This window comes from Acanthopagrus latus, chromosome 19, assembly GCF_904848185.1.
Source record: "Acanthopagrus latus isolate v.2019 chromosome 19, fAcaLat1.1, whole genome shotgun sequence".
Classification (NCBI taxonomy): domain Eukaryota; kingdom Metazoa; phylum Chordata; class Actinopteri; order Spariformes; family Sparidae; genus Acanthopagrus; species Acanthopagrus latus.
Genome location: NC_051057.1, coordinates 7,872,354 through 7,886,557, shown reverse-complemented (window position 1 = coordinate 7,886,557; position 14,204 = coordinate 7,872,354). Strand labels below are relative to the sequence as shown.

General features: G+C 41.0%; 2 protein-coding genes across 4 annotated transcripts; both read right to left on the bottom strand.

The window, feature by feature from the left end:
- Positions 1-411: 411 nt before the first annotated feature.
- Positions 412-4,147, bottom strand: pigm (phosphatidylinositol glycan anchor biosynthesis, class M). Its single transcript, XM_037080183.1, has 8 exons — positions 3,722-4,147; positions 3,064-3,237; positions 2,760-2,880; positions 2,416-2,665; positions 1,870-1,973; positions 1,513-1,667; positions 891-992; positions 412-648 (listed from the first exon to the last, which is right to left on the bottom strand). Exons 1-8 carry the CDS (start codon positions 3,890-3,892, stop codon positions 481-483), a joined length of 1,245 nt encoding a protein of 414 aa, XP_036936078.1. The 5' UTR covers positions 3,893-4,147; the 3' UTR covers positions 412-480.
- A 1,567-nt stretch (positions 4,148-5,714) lies between these two features.
- Positions 5,715-13,644, bottom strand: LOC119008265 (leukocyte elastase inhibitor-like). 3 transcript variants are annotated; one of them, XM_037078346.1, is made up of 10 exons: positions 13,515-13,644; positions 12,589-12,770; positions 10,036-10,143; positions 8,714-8,854; positions 8,318-8,435; positions 7,638-7,780; positions 7,278-7,355; positions 7,028-7,117; positions 6,762-6,942; positions 5,715-6,603 (listed from the first exon to the last, which is right to left on the bottom strand). In XM_037078346.1, exons 2-10 carry the CDS (start codon positions 12,763-12,765, stop codon positions 6,377-6,379), a joined length of 1,263 nt encoding a protein of 420 aa, XP_036934241.1. In that variant the 5' UTR covers positions 12,766-12,770; positions 13,515-13,644; the 3' UTR covers positions 5,715-6,376. The 3 variants fall into 3 exon arrangements, with proteins under 3 accessions (XP_036934241.1, XP_036934240.1, XP_036934239.1); XM_037078344.1 differs by lacking the exon at positions 10,036-10,143 and having other exon boundaries at positions 6,377-6,603; XM_037078345.1 differs by lacking the exons at positions 10,036-10,143; positions 13,515-13,644 and having other exon boundaries at positions 12,589-12,765.
- Between the last annotated feature and the right edge of the window lie 560 nt (positions 13,645-14,204).

Here is a 14,204-nt window from a genome sequence, read left to right as displayed (position 1 = left end):
AAAGAGTTTCCCCATCCTCAGGACGTGACAATGCCAACCAAAAGCTCTGTGTAAATATTTTGGTCCAGAGCTGTTCAGCATCATGGTTGTGGGTGTGGGTGGACTGTGTGATCTCTGATCCAAAGCAGGTATTTTGCCCTTGACAGCAAAGGGAAAAATTGAAAAACATCTGTGTGGTGTGGTCACAGGTGAAACAGGCTTCAAAGTTTCAACCTGGAGAAAACAGTGCAGCAGAAGTTTTCTGCCCTATGTGAGTCACTGAGGATTAATGTTTAAGCGATGGGTTTAACTCAGAGTGACTGGGGATTCAATTGCGGCTTTGTCACTCAAGAAATAGCCCTTTATGAATCTGCTTTATGCAAGAGTGACTGGGTGGCATGAGAATGTGAGTAAGTACAAGGGAGACTGAAATTTACCAAAATACAAACTTTATTTTTGCATCCCCATAATATCACCTCTATCAATTACAATTACTGAGTGTCACTCAACCTTCAGTCTCTGTGGTGTTTGTGTTGGTTTGTAGTGGGCTACGATTTGAATCAAGATGGAGGAATTGATGATCAAGAAGAGCAAACCGGCAAGCCAGATCAACAGGAAGGTGTTGTAGCCTTCAAACTCCAGGAAGTAGGCTGGACACAACCAAATACCCTAACAGTGGAGAGAAAATATAATAGGTTCTTCAAATCACCAAAGTAATTTAGGTACAGTGCTACACAATAAAATGTTGCAGAACAACTTAAGTTAATCTTTTGTTTTTATGTTGTGAATAGAAGAATCATACACTGCCAAACAGCACGCAACACTGTCTGGTAGGCATCAAAGCATCTACCACCTGAGATACTAAAGAAGCTATATTTAATTGCTTCTAATAATGTGATAAATTGAATTACCTGTCCAGCAAACCAGAGGAGCAGCAGTCCCAATCCTTGTTTTAGTGACAGACTCAAGCGAGGAAGGACCAGAGGGAGTAGACACAGGTACCACAGGAAGTACTACCAAAGGATGACAAGCAACATAGTTAAAAGCTGCCTGAGTAGTGTGAGCTAAGGCTAGTGTATAGAACTGTACACACGCATTAAAAATTAATAGTGACTGTGGCTGGATGACAAAAGAGACAGGACAGGATCCAATTCAATACCCAAACTAGATGTCAAACTTAGTGTGGGGTACTCAATTGAAAGCCTCCCCTTTTCACAAATAACATTAAGAAGCAACACACAACCCTGTGGTACCAACTGAAACTGTAAAGCCTAACAACTGTGAGACTCCATTTCTTAGTTTTCATTCAGCCTCCTGGACTTGGACATATTGGAATTTATTGCTGTGCAATTCTAACTAAGAAAATACCGTGTCTCTTCTTAACTGGATCAACACAACTATCCCTTTTCTTTTTACAGATCATCTCAATCCTCATTCAGTTTCGATGACTGAGAGAGGAAAGTCAAAACTGGCTAGCAGTAAGTGCAAGACAATGCATCTTCTGATCTCTGCTGTTGTTGGTGCTTTGTGTACCTGTGAAGTGCAGACTTTGTTGAAAGAGACAAAGATGGCGGTGTGCAGGAAACAGCAGAAAGCCAGGTCAGAGTGAAAGGCCCATGATGCCACAAACAGCAGGATGAGCTGTGGCAGGAATGCTGCCAGGCCAAGCCACTGGCTCCACCTGATGTCTGCACAAACAAAGGACAAAAGAATTTGACCATCCCAAGAAACCCACACCAAATTCTTTAAATTTACATTCTCCATTTGCACATATAATACATAATTGATTAAATAAACAAACACATTATCGGTGCTGACAAAAAGCAATGTATCTCGGTCTACAGCAACATGTCACACTAAGAAGCTATGAAAGGCTGAATGGGTGAGTACCTGCAGTGAGGTAGAGCATGTAAAAATATGGAGAGAAATTGTGTCTGATGTCCCGTCTGGTCAGATGGTACAAGTAGGTCTCATGAAGGAACTCCCAACCATACCTGACGACACAAGGGAGGAGTCACATGATTTGAGCATTTCCATTCAAAATTGTTCATTATTCAAAATTATTCAGAAGTCAGCGTATATACACTTTACATGGGCATAGTTTTAATATATCTCAATTTCATTTGAAGAGCCAGGTTTCACTGCCACCAAAATGGCCAATCATCTTTAAAGTAACATTTGGCATCTGTTTTTTTTTGCTATTAATATTAATAATGAATATCCACATCTGGTGTTAACAGATGGAAAATTCTTATATTCTTAAGACAAAGACAGGACCTGTCTGCAGTTTTGTGAAATCTTACTGGATGCTCAAACATAGCAGGGCAGGCTTAAACACTAACTGCAATGTTCAACACTTATCAAGCAGAGGCAGCAGAAGCAATGACAGGCAATGAAAACCTTTTTCTCTGTGTGCATTTTCATTCTTCATCTCACATGTAATAGAAGAGTGCTGTGAGCATACAGAAGACTCCTCCGGCCACACTTGCAAAGAGTAACAGCTTTCGGTTGAGGAAGCTTCCTATAAATCCAACAAAGCTCCTCCACGTCCACCTCTTTCTGTCCCCAACAGATCTGGTTTCTTGTGTACGCAGGCTTAGGGCGATGGGCAGAGCATATGTAATGGGGTAGATCTTCATGTGGACAGACAGTCCATAGAGTATGGCTGCCCACATCAGATGACGAGCTGGAAGAAAAAAGGTAAAAAGCAGAAAAGCTGAGTACCTGCTTTACTTCACTAATCAGCAGCATATACATCATTTTAAAGAGCTTAGCTGTACCTTCCATACAGAGTAATGTTCCCAGTACCAGGGCAGCCAGGACTGACTCGGCATTCCCTCGGCTGGATACTCCCATGGGCAGCGGGTTGAGGAGCCACAGAGAAGAAACACGACGTGCAGTCTGAACATAAATCCCCCCCAAACACAACTTTTATCTGCACTGTGCATCCCATAAGCCTCTAAACATTGTTGTTTCACAGGACTAAAATTAATAAGGTATTTGCAGCTCTAGTCAGCCATTACTTAACAACTATCCTTGCAAAGGAATTCTGGTCGACAAGGATCAGATGGATAAAAAACATACCTCCGAGCGCAGACCTCTCAGACGGAGGATTCTGTAGATGAGCAGTCCTGAGAGCACGTCACACAAAATGAAGAGCATCTTTCCAAATACCATGCTGACATAGATGTTAGGGGTGAGCATCCAGGCAAGGAGAGGGGTGTAGCGGTAGGTTGATCGGTTGTAAGGGGACTGCCCCTGTGGAGAGGTGAAAATGATAACAAAGTGTGCTTAAAATATCAAAACTTAAAAGGACTCATTATGCAGCATGGCAACAGTCAGTGTTATATCATAATGTCATGGGATTAATATTAGTCTACAAATGCATTAGCAGGCAATAAGCAGTGCTTTAGTGTTGTAGCTGATAGAGGTCGAGCTCATTTTAACTGCGTCATAAAATGTTTGATGGTGTAATGCTCACCTATAACGACTTATCATATTATAGAAACTGAATATGCCTTTTGTACATAAGAGCCTAATGTTAAAATGCAACTAGTACCTATAGTAGAATATATGTAGTGGGGTAAAAATATTTTTTATACAAGATGAGTTTTGTTTCAATGTTTTAAAAGGTAACTTTTAAAAAAAAAAGTGCAGTACGGTGAATTGTAACATGACATAGCGAAGCGTTAGCATAATGTAGCCAAACAACAGTTAGAGAAGTTATGACAAGACTTGTTACCTCAGTAATGAACCTCGCAGCATCCGTGAACACATGGTAGTCAATGTCAGTGTACTTCACCACCATAGTCCTGTCCTGGAAGTCTCCATAAGCGACCAAGGCCAGTCGTATAGCGAAGGAAGCCGTGAAGAGGACATGCTTTTCTGTGAGCTTGCTTATCAGCCTCTCCATCACCGAGCAAGCAGGGAGATCCTGGTTAGCAGCGGGCGGCACCGGGAGCTAAGTTAGCTGGTCTGTCGCCTTTAAAACAGGATGTGTCAGCCACATTGTCTATTTCAGTTTGCCTCGAAGGTTCAGAGATTTCTAGTAATGTTACCGTCGTGTTTCGTTAACAAGCAACTCATCTCTGGAGTAACCACACTTCAAAAATGACAGCTAGGAAAGGATTCGGAAGTGCGTTTCCTAACATTTTCTTCTTCTTGGACTGAAACACTCAGGACCACAACAGAGATGCATTAGCGCCACCTACTGCGCTGGAGTGAGACCCTACACTAATAAAGTGTCCTGTCATTAAACATTTGCAGGTTCATCTAATCCCTTTAAACACATTCTTTGTGTCTTTCTTTCTTTACACACACACACACACACACACACACACACACACACACACACACACACACACACACACACACACACACACATATAATTTCAGTGATCCCACAATTACTTAAATACAATTTCAGATTATGACCTTCCTTGATTTTATTTCCTGAAAATTTAAATCCTCATTTTGTGCCACACAATTCCACAGGCTGATTCCCACCTTGAATATTTCTTAACTATAGGTTCCATATATCTCAAACGTTTCCGCCGTCATCTGTCCATTGGCAAATTTACAAATATATAATTCATCATCTCAGAAAACAAGGTGTGACTTCTAACACTCCCCTGATGTGTTCCACTCTCTACCACGTTTATTTAACAGTTCTTATCCTATTCTAATCCTGATGGATCTTGCATTCAGAAAGTCTATAGTATATAAACCTCTTCTCCAAGAAACATGTTGACCTCTCACTGACCATACGCTCCACCAATTTACATATACGTGACGTCAAAGCAATAGGCCGGTAATGTTCTGGTTTGTTATTATCCTTCCAATGTTTCTTTAGTGGAATAATTATTGCCTCCTTCCATCTCTCCGGGATTCTTCTTTCTTCACACACTTCCCTCTATACGTCCCAGTTTAAGTCACCATTGTAAATGGGACATTTTGTTCATCCTCAACACTTTCTTTTTCGCCCTATTGCCTCCAAGTTTTCAGCTTTGGTTTTCACACTACAGCTTCTTCCCTACCCCGGATAAAGTGCTGGAGCTGTGTACTGTAATCCAAGTGTCTGCCATTATCCCAGCCTTTTCCTTATGAGTCACTGCAATCTTATTTCCACGAGACAGGATAGCTCCACTCTTTCCTGTCCCAACCCATTCTTTTAATCGTCCTCCTTCCTGACTGGTGTTCTCAACTGAGTCACAGTACTTCCTCCAATATGTATGTTTTGCATGTCTTATTGTTCTTCCTACTACTGCTTGAGCTTGTTTGTATTGAATCATTGGCCGTAAATTATATGTTCTTTTTACTGTCTGAAATGCGTTATTTCTATTTCTCACTGCTATTTTACACTTCCCTCTTTACTTTTAGGAACGGTTCCTGATGCATCTATGTTACCACCAACCTGATTCAAATATCTGTCACATCCTTCTCAAAATTTCTCCCAGCCCTCAGCCTCCAGCCTTCTCGAAAAAACCCATTTCGCCTCTCCGTCTTCAGTATCCAGATAGTATCCATATAGGATTAAAGAGAAGATTATGCTTTTGTTAGTTTGGTTCAAGATCAACAATTTATGATAGAGATTTCTCAAAAGACAATCAGCAGTTCTAGTAGCAGCAGCACTTCCACAACGATTATCCAACTGCAGGTAATCCATTTACAAACATAACCAGATCAGAGAAAATGTCAATGAAAGAAAGTCTCCCAAAAAAAATTTGACAAAAGGTATTAGTGAACCACTCACATGTTTATTCCATATGTAAAAGCATTAACTCATGAAAATATCCAGTTCAAAACTTCAAAGATCTTGTTATATATTCTATATTAACTAAATGCATAATAGTACTATTGTACTTGATTGTAGTCCTCAAGGACACATCCTTCTGACAATGTGATTTTATCACATTATCTTCTTTGGTTAACTAAATATATAAAAGATGATAAGTGCAGAGAATCTTGGAACCATCACATGTTCATATGATTGGTTGAAAAACAGGCGTAATAGACATGTAATAAAGACAAATTCTCACAAAGGGTGTAAAGGATAAGATAAGATATACCACAATTTAATGCTATAGTTACACTAGGGTAGGGTCTGGAGGTGCAGCAAATAGGGCCATACATACATGCGTCATAGACATGAAGTAAACCATATCCTCAGGATGAGATTATGTGCAAAAGATCAACAGAGCAATAATGTCATGTTCAAGAAGGCACAGGAGAAACACAGAATCACTCGTGAGAAGAAATGCAGACAAGAAGCCAGAGTTCAGAAAATCAGACATCTTTCTGGTTTTGAAAACACAGGATGGAAACTCAGGGTGTGATTAGCTATAGGGAGCTCTAGAGTGGTGATCCTCTCGACATTCTTCTAGTGATACATACAGCGCTCACTCAGGGGAGCAGTATCGGCCAGCGAAGAGAATGCTCATGGAGGGGTTATGCCTGATGAAGAAGAGGAAGGGGTGGTCTGCGACGAAGGTAGGTGGACGCACGGCACAGCGAAGCATCATGATGGCGGCAGTGGCAGCAGCTGCCTCAGTTCCCTCTTCGTTGACCTCCACGAAGGCCTTGTGGACGACTTTTGACAGGACCAGGTCATTGGCGGGAGACATGCCTGTCAGCAGAAGAGATGGATTAAACAATTATTTAAATAAATATAATGCCTGGGCTCATCCAACACCACCAAAACACAGAGCACATTGATTTGGACGAACATCTGTTCTGTACTGATATCTGTTTATATTTTTATGAACACGTCTGATGCGCTCCTACCAGAGAAGTCACTCATCGCGATATCAAAAGCATCCACCATGCCCATGCTGACCAGGACACTCTTCATGTCATACTTCTCCTCCATCTTGAACCGGGGCAGCCCCACCTGGACCTCAATTTCATCCATCATGTCTGGACGAGTCCACTCCACAAAGTTCTCATAGGTAAGCTCCTTCTCCAGCTGGGGGGTGGACAGAAAATCAATTATTAGTTTGTCTGTGCCTCGTGCGGTGTTTCTATATGTGTGTGCGAGTGTGTGTTCCTACCTTCTCCAGACCTGTTGTACCTTCCGTCATGTCATTGGGTAGAAAGATGAGCATGCTGAGCTCCTTTCCTTCGTATGGCATCTCTAGGATCTGATCAACAGGTTTAGAACATTACAGCCAACATACAGCAAATGCTAGTCAACTGTTTGAATATATGACTGGTTCAGCGGTCCCCATCGTTTGATGGACTGACAGAAATATTAACTGACATACTGCAGTAATGGATTAATTAACTGAACAGCTTGATTACCTGGCAGTTGGCTTCAGGGATGAAGGTTAGAGGGAACTTAGTTTTCTGGTGCATCATCTTCACTGGTTTGGTGTCATTCTGAAATCAAACAGAAAAATACAAAAACTGAAAGAGAAACTTAACAGCAGCTGAAGTCTTGTAGACGACAAAAGTCACAACAGCCATTTACAAATCATCGCGACAGTGGGAAATGGTTTTGAACTGAAATAAAGGAATGAAGAAAGGTGAAGATTTAATCAAAAGCTAAGACCCAGCTGACTTTGTAGGTTTGTGGTAGGTTTAAAACTCGTATTTTCTAACTTTAACTGATCTTTGTCAATCACTGTATTCATACTGGATGTTTTCTTTGAGCAGTGTTACCTGGTTGATTCTGAACTGAGCATCACGTGTGACGTCTTCCTTAAACTTCTTGCTCCAGTTGCCTTTGAAGTAGATGGCGTTGACCAGCACCAGCCTGGTCAAGCTGTCCAACACACCCTGGGCCAGCAAATCCTTAATTTTACCTGGAAGAAAAAAATGATACAACATATGGTATGATTTCACTCAACTGAAGCATTAGAGTGTTGAAAAATGGTACCATCAACTGCCATGTTTTCCTTGACACAGAATGAAGTTCAATCATATTTTTAGACACAAAAACGTATTTCTTTAGCATTTACAGGAATATTTAATGCATCATTTCTGCATGAATATTGACTCTTTCTGCCTTAATACCAAGGTAATTTGATGAAATTAGCCTCCACCCTTCAACTCTGCCCACTCTCGGGCCGTCATCATGAAAACTTTTAAACTCTTGGCACTGAAAGTGCATGCAAGTTTACATGTTAACGTCAACTTTTAGCAGTCTGGAGATCTAGCTTTTTTCTGCATTCAAAAATGAGACTGACACAAGTGAGTGTGCTTAACATTAATATGGTGCTCCTCCGGTTAAAGATCAGTTTACAATGTTTGACCGATGTTGTAATAATTGCACTGAATGATGGAGACATGAGTGTCTACTAACATACAGATAAGTGTGTATGTTAGTGTGTATGAACCACCTTGTGTCTTCTCCTCCACCCAGCTGTTTATGTTGAGCCTTGCTGCCTCAAAGCTCTTCACGAAGTCAACAGACTCCAGCTCTGCGTTGTAGTGCTTCATGGTACCTCCTAAGAAATGCTGGAACCATCAACAACACATTTACTGATTGTGATCAACCAAAACAATAAGATAATTTATAAGTTGGTTAGTTTACTTAAGTAAGTGGAGTTATCACAGCTAGAATATTTTCACAGTCACTGCTTTCCTTGCATCTACACTGGCCTGCTGCCCACTCCTTCATTCATCATTATGTCAACTCAAATATTCTTGTCTGTGTATCTCATTCACTCCAGCGTACAAATATGTTAACACAACCACACCTACTCCTGAAGATACATGCTGAAATACACACACACCTCAACAAACTGGTAGGACTGCTCCCCGTACAGTCTGTTGGCCACACTGAGGGCGTACGGAGCGTTCGCCTTGTTGAGTTCGCCCAGCAGCTGTGCAAAACTGCTGTGGACATCGTCCTGAACATCACGGGTTTTCAGGCACTGTGGATGAAGAAGAGATATCAGCCATGGGGATGTCTGTTGTCTCTCAAATATAATGGAACTAGACGAGATGGCACTTGGCTTGCAGAGAGTGCCAAAGAAATTTGGCAAAATTTGGAAATTTGGAAAAACTCAACAGCAATGTCGCTTTCCAGATATCATGACCCGATTACGCAACACAGACAGAAAATCGTTCCAACATGAATTCTTACTCCAGGTCTGTGGGTCATCTTGAGTAAACACGTCATGGGTTCTAGTAAGAGACATTAGAGAGGAAGAGTATGCATTTCTGACTTTGGGGTGAACTGTGCCTTAGAGTTACAGGCTTTCAGTAACCACTTCTCTTCATATGCTGTCTAAATTGTACCTGAAAACATCAAAATCCTTTAAAATTGCAATGTTAATGCCCAGCATCCCAACACAGACTGAAAAATGTAAAAAGGGATAGGGTTAGACGTGGAAAACATAGAGGGACCGCTTTAACGCCTTGAACGCCAACTTTAAAGAACCCGTGGAGACGCCTCCCCAAGCTTCAATCCCATGAACACATGTGCCAACCCGCCACCATGTTGTTATTCACACAGTCATCTTGAAAAACAGAATTCAGGATGGTACGCCTTGGCTGGTGTGCATCCAAATCAGCAAGAAATACCGTTATCATCCCCTGACAGCCACAATTACATTTGCAAAATTTGGCATCATCCACATACAGGAGTGTTATCATAGTAATACCCTGGTATAAAGCATATATATATATATATAAGAGGACATTTTGTTTTCTTGTTCAAACTTTTGACAGTTGAGTCTAATCCCACTGACGTTTCCAGCAGCTGCTTTTAAGAGATAAAAGCACACAAGGAAGAAACCATAAATAGAAAAAAAAGGACCAGGACCACAATGGTTTTGTTGAGTTGTTGGACACACACGTTTAACCTTCAATAAACAGCATATAACTCGGAGAGCTGCTCTCTGGCAATGATGTTCTTTTTTCTTCATATTCAGTCCAGGAGGACAGCAGCAGATTAAAGATCAGTGAGAACGAGCATGAAATTCTCTCCGCAAGCAGTGGCTCTTTGTCTCCAAGCATCTCCTCACAAGACGACACCACCCAGGCAGACCCAGATAGTTAGCGAAAATGCCCCTCAGTTAGTTCGTCACTCCTGTACTAGCGGCCGTGTTACCATCTTCAGCAGGTGCAGTGGTATTTTGGTCTGGACTTGCTGCGACATCTGCATCTCTTGTGGCGGTCCTGCATGCTGCAGCTTCTCTGCCTCAGTGAAGCAGAGGACCTAAGGGTACAACTGGGTGTGTTAACAGTGAAGATAGACATCATGCGTCCCTGGTTGTATACATGAAGTTATGAAGAGGCTGAGTCATGTTCTGCAGGCCTTGTACAGTACGGTGCCCGTAAGATTTGGAAGACGGATCAGAAACCAAAGCAATTTGAATGCTGATCTGAGAGAAGCGCATAACATCATAGTTTTGTTCGATGAAATAGAACTGGGGGACAAACCCATGTCCAACACGGGTTTTATTAAGTCAAAGACCATCACCAAACTGAAAGTAATCACTTGTGAATGTACATTACTTTCCTACAAACAGCTGCTGAATTACACTGAAAGGAAAACTGGCGAGAGTAACTGCAATGGCATCTTCAGTCATGGCTCACATTCCTCTCTGCTCGATGTGGAGGAGTTGAAGAGTAACCACAACCAACACTGTTGTCGGTGTGTATCCACCACACCCTGCATATGCTTCTTAGTTGCTGGATAAGGGTAAGAACTTTAACCTACGGACCTGAGCAAACAAGATTTCCAGCTGCTGGCGAGCTGCTCTTTGAGATTTCCCTTGCCAAAAGAATCCATTGCAGGTAACTGATTCACGAGATATGTGATGCTTTACGAGGGCGTTTTGTTGAAAATGGCTGTTAGCTTAAAAGAGCCTACTGGATAAATGGGTGAAATATATGACAATGGAACAAAAAAGGCAGGGAATCATTGGTTTAGACAAGGCTACTTAAATGAGACATTTTAGTTAAAAAGCTGAAAATATATTTAGATTACCTTACTTAAATAACTCAACTGTAAAAGGCTTCATTGGCTTACACCAATATTCTTGTGCTGTTATGTTGTATCAGAGGTGGCAATATTTTTTTAAGTCCTGTTAATGGGATCCTTTTTGTTTGTTTTTATCTTATTTGAAAGTACCAGTGTATGCACATTTCTAAATGGTAATCATAGTTAGCGGGAAGGTAAATGTCAAATTCTTGCAAATTCAGGCGATGTCATCGCTGACCCGCACATTTCGCATTCTCATCAACAGACTGTGGTATTTGCTGGCCAGTTGGCTAATGAAACAAGTTATAAGAGGGCAGTTTGCACAGCTGGACTTTCTGGTAACTGGCAGCTTAAAAAATAAAAACCCTCACAGCAGCCATATGTTACTGTCACCACTGATCTCTTTCATGCATGTGCAATCACACACCTGCTCTTACTCACAAAGACATGCGGGAGGAGCCAGGATCACTATGTTATGTTTGACCAACACAATCAGAACAACTCCTTAGAAAAAGAAAAAGGATCAGGTGGAGTTTTGTCTTTGTGATCCTGCTGGTGTAGCTGGGTGTGTCCCTCTGACTGTCATGAAGCCATTCGCTCTACCGCCTCCCACTGCTGTTGTGTCACAGCCGCTTGTTATAACCAGTGAGCTAAAAAAACTCCAACTTTGTCCCAGACCCTGTCAAATAGCCAGGCTTTAACACTGCTGTGATTGCACTCTGTATTAACATAAAAGCATTGACATGAGAATCAACCTGCACATACTGTAAATAACTTATCGACACTGTCAAACTGTCAGCTTCCTGTTTGTCTCTCTGACATACTCACACTTCAGCCAACCTGAACTATCTGGGTGTGTCTTTGCTATAGCAGTCCTTCAGAAAAAAGGCAGTATAGGTTGTTTTTGTTTTGTTATTTGTTTTACACCATGTTATCTTCCACCTTAAGCCATCTACCGCTACCGAGTGTACAGTCTGCTAAACTGAGATTTAAAGAGTGATTTCACTGAGCACTCTTAAAACTTATTACCGATGTTGGTTTTCTGTAATTTTCTGAACCTTAATGACTGTTTTTTGATCAAAAGCTTTCAGACGAGTACAAACCTGCAACTAATTCATCATTACCATTAGACATTATATATCCTCCTGCTTATGCCAGCACATATCCAGCCTTAATGATGCTTTTGTTCTTTCATTAATTTTTATTTTTTTTAAAGAATCCTCATACTACTCAACATGCTGCACAGGCAGGGAACTGATAACGTGCACACATGGCTTTACCTAGATCTTTATGGCCTTTACACTTCCATGTTATGTGTAACGTTTCTATAGTAACACCGCACAGAGCTGCCCCCCATAAAACTTAGTCACAGTCTGAACAGGACAGACTGTGTCGTTCATGCTGATACTGACAGAAAGATCTGGTGATTCATAGTGAACAAAGGCCCTGCAGAACTCCTTTCTGCCCTTCAATTCTGTGTATTTTAAACTCTTCAGTGTTGCTTTGAATGGTCCCGGAGACATTCGCATTATGAAATCTGCATCATTTTGCGCACCAGGTGTACAGCCGTAATACCATCTTAAACAGAAAAAAGATATTACGAGCTTCTCGAAATGAAACTGAGCTTGGTGTACCACCCTGCATAGCCATCAACGTTACTGTGTGTGCGTGTTGTACCTCTGACATCTGTGTGGCAGTGTTGCCTCTGGCCCCCATCATCACCATAGCCAGGGCTGAAGAGATGCTGAAAGGGGAGTAGAAGACATTTGCCGTCTTGTCGTTATCACTCAGCTTCTTGAGCAAAGCCAGAGCGAAGGTGGTGTTGGCCTTGGACAGAGGGGTTGGTGATGCCATTGTGCCTATAAAGAAGGGAGGACGGAGCACATATTATTACTTACTGTGTCTCTTTTTGAACTATATTTCACAGTTTGTCTCTGAATATTAATACATGACATATTACATATTAAGACCATTTGTTAACACTTCAGTCTTTAGTTCAGCAAACATTAAATAGACTGAGCAGGACTAATTTAATGTATCTTCTAAAACAACCTGCTCACCTACCCTAACCTAACCTTATTGGCAATAACAACGTGAAATAGTAGATGTCCTTGCTGGTAATTTAAGATTGTACTGACTGCATCATTAATGGTATGTCCGCAAATTTAGTAAAAAAAAAAATACATTAAAAAAAAATAAAATAATAATAATAAATAAAACATATTCACAATATTACATGCATCCAAGAAAATATCAAACTTCCGGTTTTTTAATTAAGTATGGTATAACAGAAAACAACTGAAAGAGTTTATGTCACTCTTGGATTACAAGAGAACTACGTGTCATTCTCACTCACATTACATTATCATTAGAATTACATAAACTACCACTGTTATACTGTTATACTACCGTCTGACTCTGAATAAACAAGGTTCAGACACTGTCAAACCTGGCCTTTCACCTGGAGTTAAACGCCTTCTCTGTGTAACCAGTCAAACTGATTTAACAATCAGTGAGCTTTTAGCTTGCTAACCGCGACTGTCAACAAACCCAATAATCAGATCCCCCCGTCACACACCGATTGAGATTCATCATATACTTACAGACACTTGACTTCAGGTCCTTCAGAGATCAGGAGTCTTTAGGTCGCTTCTGTTAGAAGCATCAGTTTTACTACTTCCAAGCCGACACGCCCCGAAAACCTTGTGACGAGCTTCCGTGTTCTCTTGTGTCATTGTACGGAAGCCGAGCGGATACAAACTAGCTTTTACTCGCGTTTTTTTTGTTTTTTTTAACTTGGTAATTTGGTATACATAGATAGATAGACAGATAGATAGATAGATATAGATATAGATTTGATTTTTGTCATCACTGGAAATCACAGGATTGATCACTTTTGTGAGTGAGTGAGTTTATTTCTGATAACTTCGACAGAAGAAAACTTGCATAACCGGGAGCTGAAATTGGCTAATCACTGAATGAACATGTAACAATCACCATGCCAACTTTCTTAACATTGGATTAACAAAAAATCACAAGAACTCATGACTCACTCCAAGCATGAGGCCAAAGGTAATTCAATCCCACAAAAGGTTAGCCACACATTTTTCTACGACTTCACTTCTACTTCAGTACACAGCTGTGTAAGTCACTTTTTGAGTCATTTTCAGAACATTTTTGATTAATTATGGTTTTAAAAGGAGATGGGGAAAAAATCAGCCATTTAGAAAAGAATAAGGGACGTGTCCCAGTCTCCCGAAAAATGACACCTACGCACAGGGGTGTACTCACTT

Excerpts from the sequence above, each read along its gene's own strand:
- LOC119008265 (XM_037078346.1), bottom strand. The coding sequence starts at position 12,765 with ATGGCATCACCAACCCCTCTGTCCAAGGCCAACACCACCTTCGCTCTG. Across the intron at positions 8,436-8,713 it reads AGTCCTACCAGTTTGTTGAG|CATTTCTTAGGAGGTACCAT; the intron begins GTGTGTGTGTAT and ends TGATGGTTCCAG. Across the intron at positions 7,781-8,317 it reads GGTGGAGGAGAAGACACAAG|GTAAAATTAAGGATTTGCTG; the intron begins GTGGTTCATACA and ends TTTTTCTTCCAG.
- pigm (XM_037080183.1), bottom strand. The coding sequence starts at position 3,892 with ATGGAGAGGCTGATAAGCAAGCTCACAGAAAAGCATGTCCTCTTCACG. Across the intron at positions 2,666-2,759 it reads AACATTACTCTGTATGGAAG|CTCGTCATCTGATGTGGGCA; the intron begins GTACAGCTAAGC and ends TTTTTCTTCCAG. Across the intron at positions 649-890 it reads TCCTCTGGTTTGCTGGACAG|GGTATTTGGTTGTGTCCAGC; the intron begins GTAATTCAATTT and ends CTCCACTGTTAG.